Raw genomic sequence first — 18,139 nt, 5'->3', positions numbered from 1 at the left:
TAGAAGTTTACCTTTCGAGATCAGGAGCAAAATAAAATTACTCACTAACACTACTTCTAATTAACATTGTATTGAAGGCAGCAGTGATGTATTTTGGTAAGAAAAGGAAAGAAAAGAAATAAGGATTGGAAATGAAGAAATAAGACTGTCCTTTACAGAAGACATAATTATCAACTTAAGAAAATCCAAGATGGGACTTCCCTGGTGGTGCAGTGGTTAAGAATCCGCCTGCCAACGTAGGGGACACGGGTTCGATCCCTGGTCCAGGAAGATCCCACATGCCACGGAGCAACTAAGCCCGTGAGCACAACTACTGAGCCCATGCGCCTAGAGCCCGTGCACCACAATAAAGAGTAGCCCCCGCTTGCTGCAACTAGAGAAAGTCCATGTGCTGCAATGAAGACCCAATGCAGCCAAAAAATAAATTTAAAAAAAATCCAAGATAATCTATGGATAAAGTATTACTATATGTGAGCTAAACAAGGTTGCTGAATACAAGGTTATTGTACAAAAATCAACTGTATTTCTATAAACCCACAACAAATAGCTAGGAAGTGGAATTAAGAAAATGATATCATATATAACAGCATAAAATAATCAGATACTGAGGAAAAAATAAAAGATGTGTAAGACTTCCACACAGAGGCCTATAAAATACTGTTAAGAGAAGTTTAAAAGATTTAAATAAATGGAACAATACATAATATTCATAGATTGAAATATTCAACATTTTAAAGATATCAATTCTCCATTAACTGATCTATAAATTCAATACAATCTCAATGAAAATGCAGGAGGCTTTTAAAGAATTAATAAATTGGGCTTCCCTGGTGGCTCAGTGGTTGGGAGTCCGCCTGCCGATGCAGGAGACACGGGCTCGTGCGCTGGTCCGGGAAGATCCCACATGCCGCGGAGTGGCTAGGCCCGTGAGCCATGGCCACTGAGCCTGCGCGTCCGGAGCCTGTGCCCCACAACGGGAGAGGCCACAGCAATGAGAGACCCGCGTACCACACACACACACAAAAAGAATTAATAAATTGATTATAAAATTCAAATGGAAATGCAAAGGACCAAGTGTAGCTAAGATAATCATGAAGAACTGAGTTCGACAATTTGCTGTACTGGATATCAAAACTTACTATAAATCTAAAGAAATTAAGATAGTGTGGAATTGGTATAAAGGTAGACAAAAAGACCCGTACACATATGGAAACTTAATTTATGATAAAGGTGCCATTGACTTGCAGTGGAGAAAAGATGGTCATTTTAATAAATGGTGATGAACCAGTTGACTATCCATACAAAAAATAAATAAATAAATAAACTTGACCCCTAGCTCACACCATATATAAAAATCAAAGTATCTTCTTGGTAAGACAGGAATAAAGACACAGACCTACTAGAGAATGGACTTGAGGATACGGAGAGGGGGAAGGGTAAGCTGTGACAAAGCGAGAGAGAGGCATGGACGTATATACACTACCAAACGTAAGGTAGATAGCTAGTGGGAAGTAGCCGCATAGCACAGGGAGATCAGCTTGGTGGTTTGTGACCACCTAGAGGGGTGGGATAGGGAGGGTGGGAGGGAGGGAGACGCAAGAGGGAAGAGATATGGGAACATATGTATATGTATAACTGATTCACTTTGTTATAAAGCAGAAACTAACACACCATTGTAAAGCAATTATACTCCAATAAAGATGAAAAAAAAAGAAATTATAGTTTCATGGAACAGACAGAAGGAGGTATGCTAAATTAACAAATGCTTTTTTTTAAGGGAGAAGTGAGGAGTAAGAATCAGAAATACCTGTTACAATTTAATACACTAAATGTGGCAATAAATTGTAGCTACATAAAAAAAATATCTTCTTGATTTGGGGGTAGGTGAAGATTTCTTAAAAGGATACAAGAAACATTAACTATAAAGAAAAGATTGATAACTTAGACTACATTCAACTAAGAAATTCTAGTTATCAAAAAATCCCTTAATGAGAGTGAAGAGCAAGAGAGTGTGAAACAAGTGATAGGAGGGCTCTCACGTTGGGGTTGGTGAGAGAGAGCTTGTCTGGTGTGGTGTTCTTATAAACACCAGACTTCAAAGCTGGTGGCTTCAAGGTGGCTCATGCCCTTCGGTCACCCAAAGGGTGTCGTTACCGTGTACTGGAATGGCAGCAGAGGAAGGAAGCTTGTGGGTATACGTGCAAAGGTGTGGACAGGGAGGGGAGGGTGGCCGGCCCAGGTGCAAGAGCGAGGAGCTTCTGAGAATCACTGAAGAGCCTGGCTCTTCTAGGGGACAAAGACACTGTGTGTGATCTGTGAATTTTTTCCTATTTGGAGAAATCATCCTCGGGAAGAGAAAAGAGATTTGGGGGTCCACTTGAACCACCTCAACCATGTTTAATGCTTGCCTCATTCTAAGTTGACCATATGGCGGGGGAAATAGACTTTAGAGGTTACTCTGGCAAACAACTACTAGTTTATCTTCAAGGGCATGAGGCTTTATTTTTTTAACTTTCACATTTAGGTCCACAATCCATCTTAACTGATTTTTGTGAACGGTATGTGGTAGAGGTCAAGTTTCATTTTGTCTTATGAATATCCAGTTGACCTAAGGCCATTTATTGAAAAGACCATCCTTTCTGTACTGCATATCAGTTTCCATTTTTCTGGGAGATTTTTCTTTTTCTTTGTTTTTGGCTGCACCGTGTGGCTTGTGGGATCTTAGTTCCCCAACCAGGGATTGAACCCAGGCCACGGCAGTGAAAGAGCTGGACCACCAAAGAGTTCCCTGGGAGATTTTTCTTTTTGGAAAAAAATAAGGGCCCTGCCAATAAGGGCAGGAATGGGAAGAATGAGGACGCTTTGCAAAACAGTCAGCAGTAGGGCTGGTCAAAGCTGCTGCTGGGCTTCCCTTGAGTCAGTGAGACCTGTCCACAGTGGGTCCTGTCTGAGCCAAGTACAGCCCCAGAGGCTGCTCGAGGATGCAGGGCACAGCAGCCTGGTTCTGCTGGGAAACATATGTGGGAAGGAAGCAGAGGATTTCCTGGGAGATGCTCTCTCTCTAAAGGTCAAGCAACCAAGTATCTGACCCCCATCTTACTTCCACCCCATCGGCCCTGTGGAAAGAAAGCCTGGCAGTAGGCTGATGCTGGGAAGGGCCCCTTTGTCACCTGGCATCTTGGTACCTCAACTAGAAACAGTCTGAACAGAATTTCTGTCACCTGGTCCCAGGAAAGGCAGGACCTACAGATGACGAAAAATTCATACTTCAACTAGGAAAAACTTCCTCTTCCACAGGCTGATGGCCCGGGGCCACCTCCAGTACACACTGTTGTGCCCCATCCAGACCCCCTCATCTTTACCTCTTCAGTGTACACCTGTCTGACCCCATCTGCCAGCACTGCATCTCTTCCCCTGAGAGCTTTCTCTAGCTTCTGGGGCCTGTTACCACCTGCGACGCCACCTAGAAGTTCCAGGAAGGTGGTGCTCCCCTCCTGCTGCCCCCGGAAGCTTCTGATCACTGACTGACAGAAGTCGGTGTATAAGTAAGTACACAAGCTCCCTCGCCCCTCAGGTGGGAAATCTCTGAGGCGTGTGTTTTATACAGTTTCCCAGAGTTCCCTGGTGGGATTAAGCTCCAGAAAACTCACAGGAGCGACTTGCTCACCAGCACACTGTATTGGGCTTCCTTACTCTCCCTGCCTCCCTTCCCCCCTCCCTCACTGGTGCTTCCTGAGATTGCCTCCCAAATAAACCCTCTGAGCACAAATCTTTGTCTCAGGCTCTGCTCCTGGGGGAATCCACACGAAGACGACCTCCATTCCGGGTGCATGATGCCACTCTGACTGATATGAACGTAGGCACTGGGGCAAGGTTAGAACCTCCACCACTGGCCTGGGATGTCCAGCACCTGCAGGGGTCAGTCCCCATGAACCAATCAATCCTGTCTTGTCTACAAGGCCTCAGGACTGTCACTAGGCTAGGACCTTACTTATACCAACCACGGCACCTGACCCATTCCAGGAACCGGTAATAACCTGCATCTGGTACAGATTAGAGCTCAGCAGATTATCAACCTGGGAGGGCCCTGGACCGTGGAAACTGCTCGGAGCCTGAATGGAGCAGGGCATGGCTGACAGGCTTTGGGGCTCTGCAACACAGGCTGAAGGCAGGAACTGAGGGGAGGCCAGGCGAGCACTGAGAATAAAGCAGGATTCTTAGGTAGGAGGCTATCTCATCACAGGCCCCGGTGAGATGAATCCCAGGTATTGGCAGGAACACAAGAGAGGAAAGTGGAGGACTCTAAAGGACAGGGCCAGCCTATCTGCCTTGGCAAGTATTATTTGTCCAGAGGGCTGCAAGGCATGGGCTCATGGGTTGGGGAACGACAGGTTTCCAGAGGTCAGAGCAAAGGACTGCTGTCGGGAGGAGAGAAAAGGAAGTTTGAGGCCTGGAGTTGGACCCTGGGATCTCTGGACAGTGCATCAAAAAAGTGGCTTCCAGTGTCAGAAAGCTAGACCTTTGGGGTCTAGGGAACACGTTTCAGGGGGACAACTGGGATTCATCCTAGAAGTTGGGTAGATGAGCCTGGGAATCTTGCCTTTCTACCACCCATCCTCCCAAACTCTGAGACAGGAGAGATGGAAAGTGCCTAGGCCTGGGAAGGAGGGAGGAGGTTTGGGGTGTCACTTAATCACGCAATCCTAGGAGCCAAAATTTGCCCCACCCAGCAGCCTCCAGTCAAGAAGGATTTCACTCCTGAGCCTCTGTACATCTGGGTAGTATTTAGCTGGCTCTGTTCTGGTTCCCAGCAATGTCCTTCTGACACCCCCAACTTTGGTCCTGCTCAGACAGCTGGGGGACTGAGTCCTCAGTGCCCACAATGGGCTCCCAGCCAGAGTTCTCAGGGCTGAGCCCGTGTCCTGGGTCTTCCCACCCCTCCCCAAACCCCCCAACTCAGTACCCAAGAGCAGATATGGGGCAGGGAATACTTGCTCAGTTGAACTCTGATGCTGTTGAAAAAGTCCAAGGTATAAGAAGGCTGCCCAGGGACATGGTTTAGAGTTGCAGAGCTGCTGAGAAAGGCAGACCCACACCAAGGAAGCAGACAAGAGAGGCTGGGTGGCCACCTGCACCTGTGTTTATTGTTTTCTCCAACCTCAGCAGAGCAGAGTATGAGACCAGGGGCAGCTGGACTCGTTCCATGGTTCTATGGGGCCAGCCAGTCATCTGTGTGTGGGGCCAGAGTCCATGAGACATCCATTGAGGGCAAGATCCACAACCAGGGGGCCTGGCACCTCCTCTTCTGCACCCTTCATGCCCAAAGCCCCCACCGGGATTCATGATGTGGCAAGCGTGAGTGCTCAGGACTCAAAGGAAGTGGGGCAGCCACAGAACCAAGTGGCTGTCAGAAGCTCCATGGGAGCCTAGGCAGGCCTCCTGAGGCTGCTGGGCACCACCCCTTGTCCTGGAGAGTAGTTGGGATGCCGAGATGGTTGAGATGGGTCAGACGCAAACAGGACATCCCCAGGCCACCTCTCCCTGAGCTCCTTATCATACTCCCCATCCCATGCTCCTGTCACCAGATGCCCTTGGTCTGCAAAAGGTCCATCTCTTCCAGAGGAACCGACCCAGCAAGTGAGGTCGGGCATCCAGCACCTCCACGGGATGCTCTCCTAACAAGAGCATCAGCACAGTGCTGGGGCTTCCAACCAGCCTCAAGGGAGGTGAGAGAAACCTGTGGGACTGAGGAACCCTTGAGCACAGGGAGGAAGGCCTCTCCCTGTTCAGGCCTGTGGGTTGAAGTCTGCCTGCAGCCCTGGCCCTGCATCTGTCTGTGCTGCCATCCAGGGCATGGGCGTGAATCCTGGAGGGACCACTAGTCCGGGCTCAGTGGGGACACCTGTAGACCTGGTGGGGAGAGGAAAAGATGAAGGTCCTGTAGGAAGGCTGGCTGCAAGGGGACAGGAAGCCACTTCTCGCCTCTTGTTCAGCCTGGGCCACTGGGCTGGGCTATGTGGCCCAGACAGCTGTCTAGATGGGCCCTGGAGAGGGAGACATGGACCCCAACTCCCCATCCCTGCTAAAGTCTTTCGGAGAGAGCCCATCCAAGGTCAGGAAGGGAAGCAAGACTCAGCCAGAGACCTACCATAATTAGGAGTACGCCAGGCCCTGAAGCCCCCGAGCTGGAGAGTGGAACTTGTCAGAATCTTCAAAAGGCTGGTCTGCAGTAACCAAGCAGGGGAGCCATAAGCCATGTGTAGCCTGTGCCCCTCTCGACTGGGGGCAGCATGCAGGACATATGGCACTTTTTGAGGGCAGAACTATCAAGAGCCTTGAAGGTAGTCAGCCACCCCCAGTCCTAGCCTAGGCCCAGCACTGCAGACAGTTAGGTGAGGTGTGCCCCCCAGACCTCTTAGGAGGTACAGCCCCAAGCCCTTGACCCCCTAGTTTCTTCAATCGAGAGACATGATTCTGGGCTCTTCTTCCCAGCCTGTCTCCTTCAGAGGGCCTGTCTCAAGGTGAGGAAGCAGACGGCCATGTATCAGGACAGCAAAGGGAAGAGGTCAGCCTCCAGGAGTACAGATACCTAATGCAGCGGTAGCAGCATGTCTTCCTCCCACACCCCCACGAAATTCATCACTTCCATCACCCTTGCCTCTTTCTAACCCCCTTCCCATGGTTTGCTGCAGGAGAAACTGGTGGCCTTCTGTCCTTCCTATTCCCTGCATTTTAAGCTCCAGACACACTTAGTTTAAGAAAAATTATCCAAAACTTGGAAACAAGGCTAAATACAACTGTGTTCCACTTTGAGTTATCCTAGAGCATCACCTAACAAGCCCACCCCAAGAATCATCTTATTCTAAGGGATGCAACTCTTTTTGACTTGCTATATACACTACTGGTTAGAACCCAGGCTTTAAGTTGGATGTTGACTTGGAGGAGATTGATAAATGGCAAATAACAATCATTTCACTAATGGGCTGCAGGAGGGGTGACCTGGTCTCAATTCCCTATCTGTAAAATGGGGAAGGAGAAGCTGGGCTAAACCTTATCTAAGGTCAGTCCCCCTCCATCCAGCAAGTGACGTGGTCTCTCACAGTGGTGTATGCTATCCTCCAGTGGACATAGGGAGGTACAGGTCAAAGGCACACAGCCCACGGTGGGGTTTTTCCAGCTCTGCATGTTGGGTCTTTACTCTGGGCTCAACTGGATGAGGCCTCGAAGTGGTTTCCAGACCTTCTCCAACTGGTATTCTTGTCTCCTTGATGGTCCAGAGTGAGACCGTCCCAAGCTATGAGGCCCAGGGAAGTGGGGTCCAGATGGACCTCCTTGAACCCCTGCGGAGCTCCCTCCTCTGCAACCCCCAGGGAGAACTGGTCACCTGGCTTGAAGCTCTTGTGAGATGTGGATGGAGTGGGCTGCGCAGGCCCAGCTGCTCTGCCAGGTTCCAGCGAGGCAGCATGGAGCACTCACCTGGAAGCCCCTCTCCATGGGCTCTGGGGCAGGCCTGGGGTGGGGAGCTGGGTGGGCGCAGCACGGGGGCGAAAGCACTCCTCTGTTTGACAGCGGAGATCATGTTGACAGGCGAGAAGGAGAAGACGCTGGTGGTGGGGGCAGCCGCCGGGAGGGACATAGAGGAGGCAGCGGCCAGCGGGGGGCTAGAGGGCATGACTCCAGGGCGGGGAGGGGCAGGCGCAGCAGGGAAGGCGGTGGGAGACACAACAGGGAGACAGCACCAGAGTGAGCAGCTCGGTTGCTGCCCTGGCATGAGAAGTATGCCCTGTGTGGGCTGCTGACCTGGGTGCCAGGCTCAGCCCACACTGGGGGCTGTGAGGGTCCTGGGGAGACCAGTACAGGGTAGAGTCTGGAGGCAGGCTGGGAGCCTCTGGGGTTGCGGGCTAGCATTTGCCCTTTTGGGGGTTCTGGAGACCCTTTCTTAGCATTGGAGATGATAGGGCCAGATGAGGTTAAAAACAAACAAACAAACAAAACCCAAAAAACGAAAGCAAAACCAGAACATCCAACAAAACCAGATACTGAGAGGTGCCCGCAAAGATGAGGCATGAGCAAGAAATGGAACAGGTTAGGATTCCTGCTGAAAACCACTGGGATTCTGAGACACCAAGAAACACTGACGGGCCCTGGGGCATCAAGGTTAGAGTCAAAGGTCAGGGTTCATAGCAGAGTTGGGGCAAGTGGCCAGGGACGAAGTTTGGGGGGTACACATAGGCTCTTGTTATAAGGCCCCTCTGTCCAGGATCACAGCTCACACAAGAACCCTTACTCCCCCCACAAATATGTTCCCCTTACCAATTACACTCCCCCCAACCCCCGACACTTTGTTCTCTTCCAGCTTAATGCAGGTCCTCATCATATTCAGCCCTGGTCCTGGACGCCTCCTGTATCTCCCTCTTCCAGCAGGTCAATTTTAAAGAAAGGTACAGAGATCCAAATCCTCAGATCTTCCTGTTCCCTAACCCCCTAGCCCCCATGGCTGTGGCTTGCTCTCCTGGGAACAGTCAGGGAGCCTCCTGCACACAGCCTTTGCCTGCCCCTTTCTTGCAGCCTCCTCTCCTGGGGGCTCCTGCCCAGGCCATCTCTGGATTCCCCTTTCTACAACCTCATCTGAACACAATTCCCTGCCTCTCTCTTCTAAAGACCAATAAGTCTGTGATTTGAGTGTTGTCCAGGCAGTGGGCAATGGGATGAGGGTGGGGGTTTCCTGAAAGAAACCAGCAGCCTGAGAAAGATGCTTTTGGTATCAGAACACCCCCCACCCACCCCCTTTGGAACAGTGATGCCTTCAACAGCTGCCCCTGTTCCAAATGTACTCGGCCCCATGGATCACCGTCTCCTTTTAAGACAATGCTGACTGCTAGCTCATGAGGCCCATGGAGCTCTGTGGAGGGCTTGAAATAAATGCCAGAAAATGTACTGTATCTCTCAAGGCCCAGAGCTCACAGCTGCATTTTGTAGCTTGGGTAGTACTGGGAGTTGTGGTTCAGTCCAGGGCTGCTGGCGGCTGAAGCAGAAGACAGAGGGGAGGTCCGAGCAGACAGCCTCTGGCAGGGACAGTTCCGGAGGTCATTACAGGCACGTCCTGGCAAACTCAATGAGAATGATGCCCACTGGAGCTTCACCACAAAGCGTCGTGCACAAGGGGGAGTGGATGGGGACTGGACAGGACAATCCCACCAGATGGGACTGACCCTTAGGCCAGCCCAGGGTGTCCCCAGTTGATGCTGGAGTGAGGCTTAAGCAGCTGTAGAATTCTTGATCTCCTGGCTGAATGGGAAGACCCCGGGTGGCTGACTTTTGCCCACTGGGGCAGTGTGTTCCTCCACTGCTGACTGCACTGTGTGTGCGGCGGAGAAGGGGGGCTGGTGTTCCAAACTCCACCAGCTTCGACCTGGGGGGCACCCTGAGAGAGGTGGTAAGAATACTGTCCAGAACTGAAGGGAAGTAGGAGCAGTGGAGCCTGCCCTGAGCAAAGGGGAGACGGGAGTCTTGGTGGGGACACCGGAGGGTCATGGTCTGTGTGGACACCAGCAACATGGGGCTTCTGGTCCCAAACACTGAGCCCAGGCCAGAGGTAGAGAGCCATACTCAAACCCACAGCCAAAAAGAGCAGTACTCAGGATGTAGGCCATGGGAAGGAAGGCTAGGCAGGTGCCAGATATGTTGGTCTTCAGCAATAGCAAACATATGACAGGGGACAGGGGAAGGAATGGCAGGAAAAGCCTTCTTGGCCAGCCTTCCCCATTCCTCTGGCACAACAGCGTCTCCCAGGACTCAAGGTGCAATCTCTCTTACAATTGATGGGGGAGGCTCCTTGTAGGTGCGCAGGGGTGGAGCTATCCCCCAAGCTGGGTGCTTTAAAAACATGTCTGCTGAATAGCTAAGCTATAAGAACCTGCAGACAGGCTGTTCTGGAATTTGCTGTTGGAAGGAGGGACTCGAGGGCAGTGCATGGTAAAAGCATAAACGCCCTGTCGCCCATCCACCCAGCTCTGAGCTGCCCACCCCAAGAAGCCAGACAGAAGACGGTTAATGCCCACAGCCAGTGCTGGGATGTAAATTCACACACTCTTTCTGAACTGCGTCTGGGCCCTTTATGCACAGTGGCACATTCAGGTCTGAGAACAACCCTAGGCAACAGGTGGTACCGATCTGGTTTTACAGAGAGGAAACTGAATGTCAGACAGCTCCTGATTTGGACAAACTGTGAGTCCAGGTGTCTGACTACACAGAATTCTGGCTCTGCCCAACCACATTGCTGGGAGCCACGTCTTTCCTCCTCAGGCCCCTGCCTCTCCTGGGGGGCGTGGGGCCAGGTGGAAACCTACTTTTCTTGGGCCCTGAGTTCCCTTGGGCTTCCGGCAGGGGGCACCAGCCCTCCTCCTGAAGTCCTGACATAAGATTGGAAAGGTTGGCGGTCCACTAGGTTTAAGCAGGATGTCCCCGTGTTAAAGCTCGTTTCAGTAGGAGGGGAAGGCTAGAAGCGATGTGCACAACTGCTGTCAGCAAAGAGAACTAAAAGTGCAAGAAGTGCCCCGGCGCCGGGGTTGAGGGCTGGGTCTCCAAAGGCACAGAGAGAGAGGTCGAACACAGAGAGGGCTGCCCTTGCCTCTGAGGGCAAGGCCAGGGTCGGTGCTCATGCGACAGGTGACAGGAGCTCCCCCCACCCCTCATAGGCTAGGATGGAGCTGGGCTGAGCCCCATTCTGCTCCCCGGGGCCTGGTCCCTCCCCCACTCCCCGGGAGGCAGGGGACACTCACTGGCGAAGGGCGATGTGGCCGTGGAGCCATTGAGGAAGCTGGGGGACGCGGGCACACCGAGGCCGGCCACGCCCGGCGCCCCGTAGCCGCCGAGGCCAGCTCCGAGGCCGCCGCCGTAGCCACTCTGCTGCGAGCCCGGGCTGGGCGCGAACCCGCGGGGGGACGCACTGCCGCAGCTGCGCGCGTAGCCTGCGGGAGAGCGGCCGTCAGGGGCGCGCGCCGGCAGGGAAGGGGCAGTCCGAGCTGCGCCGGCGGCTGGGAGGGCGAGGGCGGCGGGACGCACCCGGCTCCGGCCCTGGCGTGGCGTCCCCGACGGCAATGGCCAGCGGGCTGCTGAAGGCGTTGATGCCCACGACGGCGGGGTGCGGGTGGCTGGGGGCCAGGGGCCCGAGCGGCGCGGGCGCGCGGGGGGCGCTGTACAGAGCCTCGGCCACGTCTGCTGCGCGCTTCAGGAGGAGCTCCTGCGAAGACAAGAGCGGGCACGGCCGGGGCAGCCGCGGGCACCGGGAAGCGGGCAGCCCCGGGCCCGGCGCGGGGAGGCGGGCGGAGGCGCCATACCTGGTTGCCGCCGGGCACTCCGTACAGGGCCTCCGCCAAGTCGGCCGCCCGCTTCAGCAGCACTTCCTGGGGGCAAAGAGGAAAACAGCCGGACGGAGGGGCGGCCCCGGGGGCGGCAGAGGGGCCGGGAGCCGCCTCTTCTCCCCTCGGCCACCGGACACCCTTCTCCCCGCCCCGCTCCTCTGAGTACCTTGGGCAGCCTCTCGGGGTCTCCGGGGTGTCTGGGAATGACTTTCTGTAGCCTCTGGAATCCGTAGTCAATGGTAGGCTCATTCAGGGCTGGGGAGAGGGGCGGTGTTTGGAGGACGCCCCTCCAGGCACGGCCCCAGAGCAGGGCCAAGCCCGCCAGCAACCAGTCCGGGAGCCTTGCTGCAGACCTCCTCCAAGGCCAGCCCAAGCCTCTCGGAAAACTCCGGGCACTCGGGTCAGCGAGGCTCGGGAAGTTTCCTCAGTTCCTTTCTTGCTCATTCATTCAACAAATGTTTACTGAGCCAGGCCCTGTGCCAGCTGCTTGGCATTAACACACATGCACTATACGATCCCATTTGTGATTAGAAAAAAGGCAACTGTATATATATTAGCTTCAGTATTCCTAGGGGCAGGACTGGAAAGTTTTGTCTGCATTTGGTCTTATCAGGAGTGAATTATTTATTATAAAAAAAGAAAAAAAATAACCAACAGTCTTCATGTATCACAGCTCTGGTGGCCTCTCAGCGGCACCTGACCTTTAAGGGTATGCCTGTGTCCCAGGAGTGGGCTGCCCCACACCCAGGGCTCTGGGGAGGACGCTGCAGCCTCCTGACCTGGCTCCCGAAGCCCTCCTCCTCCTCCTCACCTCCTCCTGTAGCCTGGCCCCGACCTATCTTACCAGCCTCAAAGCCCTACCTACCTTCTCCACCTCCAACTCTAGATTTAGTGAATTTCCTTTAGTTTCCCCTAAAACGTAAGGCACTCCTTCACCGGTCTTCGTACTTGCCATTCCTTCTCCAGGGATGCCTTTTCCTCCTCATCTCTACCTCCTTATTCACCCCTCAGGTTCCAGCTTAGCAGTTTAGTCCACACTCGTGCCTGGAGGTTTTCTCTGACAACCACTAGCTCCTCTATTGTGTAACTCTACCCACCTCATGCTGTGTTCCCTGTGTTCCCCCCTCACTCTTATACTGGAGCTCCCCGACAGTAAGTAGGGTCACTACTGAGTGTCCAGTGCCCCTTGAAGGGCTTGGTGAATGTCTGTTAGGTGGGGTGGGGGAATGGGGAAAAGTGCCAGATGGTGGAGGTGGAGAGGATACGGGCCAGTGGTCAGATAGACCTGGGAAGGGGGATGAAGCCACATCTTCAGGAGTAGCTTACACTCCTGTCTTGTGTTAACTTCTCGCCCTGGCTTCATGCAAGGTGTGTGTGTATGTGTGTTCGTGTGCATGCAACGTGAAGCCTGCGGTGGCTTGGGGGAACCAAGAGAACCGGGAAGATTTGGGGAGCAGCAAGCTATTTGGGGGCATCTTTGAAATAAATCTCCCTGTGGAGATGTTCTAGACACTGGAGAGTGCAGAAGGTGAAGGGGGTGGGGGGAGTTGCTCTGGAGAATGCCGGAGGCAGAGAGAATGTCCGGGCAGGGCGTCTGAGGACGTGGAGGCCAGGGAAGGAAACAGAAGCACAGGGAAAGAAGTTCCAGAGAGGAGGTGTCCTGGGATGTGGGGTGAGTGCCAGCAGGGGCTTAGGGGGCCTGGCTATTCGCTGACTCCTACACCAGGGCTGGTGTGTGCGGCGTGGGGCTCCATCCCAAAACCCTGGGCCTCCCTTCACCCCCCTGACTCCTTACCTGTGTAGACAAAGCGGCCGGGGGCTCCCTTGCAAAATTGCTTGGACTTGTAGGACAGGGTCACCTCCACCACCCCAGGGATGTGCCGTGGGGGCGTCTGCACCCGTATGGCGTGGGGCGTGATGAGCTGCGAGGGGAGAGGGGAGGCCTGCGGGTTCTGACCCGGCGAGGGCAGGGTCCAGCCCCAGGCTGGGAGGGAGACCGGCGGGAGCGGCCCACCTCACTCCACACGAGCACGTTCCCAAACACGACCTGCAACCCGTCGAAGAAGTTGTCGCCGATGACAATGACGGTGGCGCCGCCCGTGGTCCAGCCCTCCCCAGGACTGATGGCCTTGATGCAGGGGGTGGCAGCTGGGAGGCAGGAGAGGAGCCAGGTCAGGGGCCCATGCCAAGGTGGGGACTGGGGCTGGCTGGGCCCGCGGCAGCCGGGGCTGGCCTGGGGGTCCTGACCTTCGGAGGGGTCCAGGCGGCGCGCCCTGCGGCCATGCTTGGAGTTGTTGTGCACAAACATGTTGTCGGACACGGCCAGCACGTGTCCATCCACGCTCACCGTTGTGGATACCACCACCTGTGGGGAGAGCCAAGGCCAGCCTGGCTGGGGCTTCCAGTAAGGGACTGCTGGGGGGCACTGGCAACTTGAGGCCGGTGGCTGGATACTGTAGTTCAGGGTCACTGGCATGGGGAAGAGCTTCAGCCCCTCTGGAGCTGAGTTGGTGGGAGGGGGACCAACTGGGTTAGGTGACACCCTCAAATGCACAATCTCTGGCTGCCCAGGGGAACCGATCTCCAGGAGCTAGAAAAATCAAAAGCCCTGAAGAAAAATCTCTGACTCCTTGGGCAGAGTGGCTACTGTTTTTGCACCCACATGTACCACAGGCTGTATCCCTAGCGCTCCAAGGCAGGAATGGGTCTTAGGCAAGTGGGAGTGAGTGTTTTGATGGAGGGGGAGCATTGGCCTGAGAGCCCATCAGCAGGAGCCCCCGCTCTTGGGAGGAAATTGGGGCTACCTCCTTCTCCCCCCTACCCTTCACTGGGCGGGGTGTGCAGGTTGGGGATGTGCTAAGGGCAGCTGCTCTCTGCTTCATGCTATGCAAATTAGCTGGGTTGTTAATCATGTAAAAATGTCACAATTAGCATCTCCTTAAGTGGGACTCTAATGAAGCCTCCCTTGGCAGCCAGCTTAAGTTGAGACAGAGCTGCCCCACCCCCAGCAAGCACCAGGCTCCAAAGCACTGGTCTGTGCAGGGGTCTGTCCCTGGGGCCTTTCTCAGGGTGGCAGGGCCACAGCCTCCCTGGCCGCCCCATCAGGATAGGGCAGGTTTGCAGGGGAGAACTCTCTCCTCAGACCCACCTGGAAGCGGCGCATGTCTCGGGGATTCCCCGCGTTCTTTAGGCAGTTCTGGTTGCATTTGAGGAAGAACTTGAGGAAGAACCTGAAACAGTGTGGTCGGTGGGCTCAAGGGTCTGGGGGTTCTAGAAACAGATCAAGATCCAACTGCTTCCTGCCACGCCCTCTCCCAGCAGGGTAACTTCCCCTCTGCCTGCTCACACGAGGCACATACCCCATATTCCCATCCTAAGCTGCATACACACAGGGTACGTGTGAAACATTCAGTAGACCTGTCCCAACGACAACTTCCCTATACAGAAAATCCCCCACCTCCACAGTGTACAGATCACACAGTGCTTAATTATCTCACAAAGTATATACTCATCACATCTATACACAGTATATTCATCCTAGAGAATACATCCATTATATATACTATATATACCTAGTACTCATGAATTATTATATACATCATATGTAGCAGGTACTCCCACTTACCTGTAAACTTAACCCACACCATGTATGTTTGTCATAGTATATGCCCATCACACACAGAGGGCATCCATATCACATAGGGTATCCTTCCCCCAGAGTATACCTATCAGCCAAGATGTTTACTTACAACAGTATACCCATTATATCCACACTGTATATGCCTTATATACTACTACTCACAAGATACACCCATCACACATAATGGAGACCTACCACACTCAGGGTATACCTTCACAGAGGCGTACACAATATGTACTCCACATCAGGTTGGACTCATCACACACATGTGGTATGCTAATCACACAGAATCTATACCATTATGCACAGTGTGTGCCCATCCTACATAGTATATGCACAGAAAGAATATGAGTGTATGCATTAGTGCACCATTTTTATGTTGTATATGATTACCCAGAATATAGTCATTACAAATATTGTACTGTCATTACGGTAAAATATAATGTACTGTATGTAGAGGTTCCCCCTACAACAAATCCCTCTCACACACAATAGACTCCCTGCCCCGGCACATCCCCCGCACACAGATCTCCCTCATACACATTCTATATCCCTTATACACATAGCAAAAACCTAACCACACAGAGCGTGTAGCCATCATACACACATGGTATACCTGTCAGACACACCGTACAGATACACGGTGAATACCTTCTTTTTCACATACGGTAATTAGAAAAAAGCACAGTATATGCAGTGATGTGACTGCTTTTTAGACAAACACATGAGAACTTGATCCTCCAGTCCTTCCGGGCAGTTGAGGCGGATGGTGAGGCCTTGGCCCTGCCACCCCGCCGTGAGGTAACCATGGATAATACTCTGGATTTGTACTCTTCATGAACTCAGGATACTATCAGTAATCTGCTTTCACCCCTACAGGACTCTGTGAGTATCCGGGAAGATGCCCTATACAAAGCTGTAGTGTGCTGGGCTAAAGTCTGTGGGGGTCCTTGCACATGGCACAGCTTCCTGGGCCGCTCTATGAGCTCCTCCAGCAGCTGCCTGTTTATCAGCCCCCTGGTCTTGAACTCCAGATATGTATATCCATTTAACTCATCAGAGTTGCCTCCAAACTCTATGAACATGAAATCAGAAAGCTTAGTTCCCAAAGAGGAGGTCCCCAAGTTCTGGGAGGGGTGGGCACCACTCCTGGACAGAGGTGTCCCAAGGGGGCCGTCCCTCATTGGGAGCTGGCAGCAGTCACTTTCCTGGAGATGCATCTCCCCTTGCACTCTGCCTGTGACCCCCTCAGCCCCTGTCATATTCCCCCACACAATGGGCACCCTTCTGGGAACCGTTTTTAGTTCCCTTTCCATAGAGACATTACATCGGCACGCATTTTCATCCATAGTGGACACCACCCAAAGAATACTTTCATGTAGTGTAGACCTTCTATACACCCCCGCAGAGCATTTGGAGGCGCAGACACCTCATGTGATCCCCAAAAGTGCACACTCGTGTAGACACCACACACGTGCCCTCTGTACCCAACCCCACTCCCAAACCTGCAGAACCCTGGGATGTGGCTGGAGATGAGGGCTTTCCAGGCACTGCCTCACTGTGTGGCCTGGGGTAAATCCTTTCACATCTCTGGGATCCTTCCTTATTCATGAACCAGGAGAGTAGCAATTGATGCTTGCTGAGGTCCCTTCCAATCCTGTCTTCATTTCAGCCTCCCAAAGCCTCAGGCTGCTGTTTCCTGCAGGATCCGGGCTCCCCCTGGAGGGTCCCCCTTGTCATCCCCTCCTGCAGCCCTTGCCTGGCAGGTCTCCTACCCCCTCCCTTCCCAGTACAGGTTGCATCTGTCCTTTGGGTCCACACCAATCCTCACTCCCTGTCTGGCCAACCTCTTCTGGCCCTTCTAGGCTTTGGAGACCACCCCTCTCTGAGAACCTCAGGGCCCTGCCGGTACCTCCATCTATGCAGGCCTGTCCTGGGACATTTCAGTTTCTGAGCCTCGTTGGCATTATCTGCAGAGTGGTGTTGAGTAAAAAGCAGCCACACAAGGCCTGGGCCTTCTGTGGGGGATACTGACGGTCAGTCCTCTTTTTCTTTCTCCCTGAGCCTCTAGCTCAGAGCTGCACACAGTCAATGCCATCAGTGGTGGAAGAAGGGTGGCTGAAATCTCACCCACCACCAGATGGTAGTCGGTGAGGCTGTGACCAGCCGGCACCCACCCAGTCACAGGCCAAGCCGATGCTAACACTGCAGACAGCCTGCAGCCCTACCACCAGTCTCAGGGTTGTTAAGCAAAATCACCTACAACTTGAAAATAAGGCAAAAAGATGACAGTGAGTCCTTTCAAAGTCATTCTGGAACAGTGGTTTTCAAAGTGTGGTGTCCAGACCAGCAGCAGCAGCATCACCTGGGAACTTGCTGGAAATGCAGAATCTCAAGCCCCACTGCAGACCACTGAATCAGAAACTCCTGGGGTGAGACTCAGCCATCTGTGTTTTCATAAGCCCTCCAGGTAATTCCGATGCACCCTGAGGTTTGAGAACCACTGCTTTACAGCTGCACTATCCAATATGGCAGCCACCAGCCCCGAGTGGCACTGAGCACTTGAGATTTGGTTAGTCTGAATTGCTGTAGGTATAAAATACATACTGAATTTCAAACACTTAGGAAAAAAGGAATGTAAAAATATCTCATTAGTAATTTTTTGGTGTTGATTACATGCTGAAATAATATTTTGGATATCTTGGGTTAAATAAAATATATGATCACAATTAATTTTACCAGTTTCATTTTGTTTTTTAAAATGTGGCTACTAGAAAATTTTAAATGACAAATGTATAATGGCTTACATCATATTTATATTGAACAGTACTGTTCCAGAGTATTACTCTGACAAAGCCACCTAAGAGTTAGCTGATTCTCTAGGAGAAAAAACTTTGACTAATATTTGCTACTAATTGGGGCCAGACTCTATAAAGTTAGGTGCTAATTTGCAGAAAACTGATAAGGTGCAAATGATTTTTGTTGGGAGAAATAAATAACTTCTGTTTGGTAGAGAAATGAGCCCTAAAGCTTACAATTTTATTGTCCTATGGACATTAACTAGCTTTGTGTCTAACTTGGCAATCTTATTCAAGTATTTTTCACATATCCTGTTTTCTCTCCCTCCCTCCCTCCT

General features: G+C 52.6%; 1 protein-coding gene across 10 annotated transcripts in view; it reads right to left on the bottom strand.

Annotated features, from left to right (window-relative positions):
• Positions 1-5,091: 5,091 nt before the first annotated feature.
• The window catches only part of EBF4 (EBF family member 4), a 57,126-nt gene continuing 44,078 nt past the window's right edge, over positions 5,092-18,139 (bottom strand). For 2 of the 10 annotated variants that reach the window (XM_049699211.1, XM_049699205.1), the window contains exons 8-15: positions 14,512-14,593; positions 13,611-13,728; positions 13,378-13,511; positions 13,159-13,285; positions 11,530-11,618; positions 11,065-11,405; positions 10,782-10,970; positions 8,955-9,424 (exon numbers count right to left, since the gene is read on the bottom strand). In XM_049699211.1, coding sequence (XP_049555168.1) covers positions 9,091-9,424; positions 10,782-10,970; positions 11,065-11,405; positions 11,530-11,618; positions 13,159-13,285; positions 13,378-13,511; positions 13,611-13,728; positions 14,512-14,593 — 1,414 coding nt within the window. In that variant the 3' untranslated portion in view covers positions 8,955-9,090. The other 8 variants (XM_004285329.4, XR_004479766.2, XM_033415736.2 and 5 more) reach the window with 8 other exon arrangements.

The sequence above is a fragment of the Orcinus orca genome, chromosome 16 (assembly GCF_937001465.1).
Source record: "Orcinus orca chromosome 16, mOrcOrc1.1, whole genome shotgun sequence".
Classification (NCBI taxonomy): domain Eukaryota; kingdom Metazoa; phylum Chordata; class Mammalia; order Artiodactyla; family Delphinidae; genus Orcinus; species Orcinus orca.
Note: the sequence above shows the minus strand (reverse complement) of the source record. Positions and strands in the feature narration are given on the sequence as shown.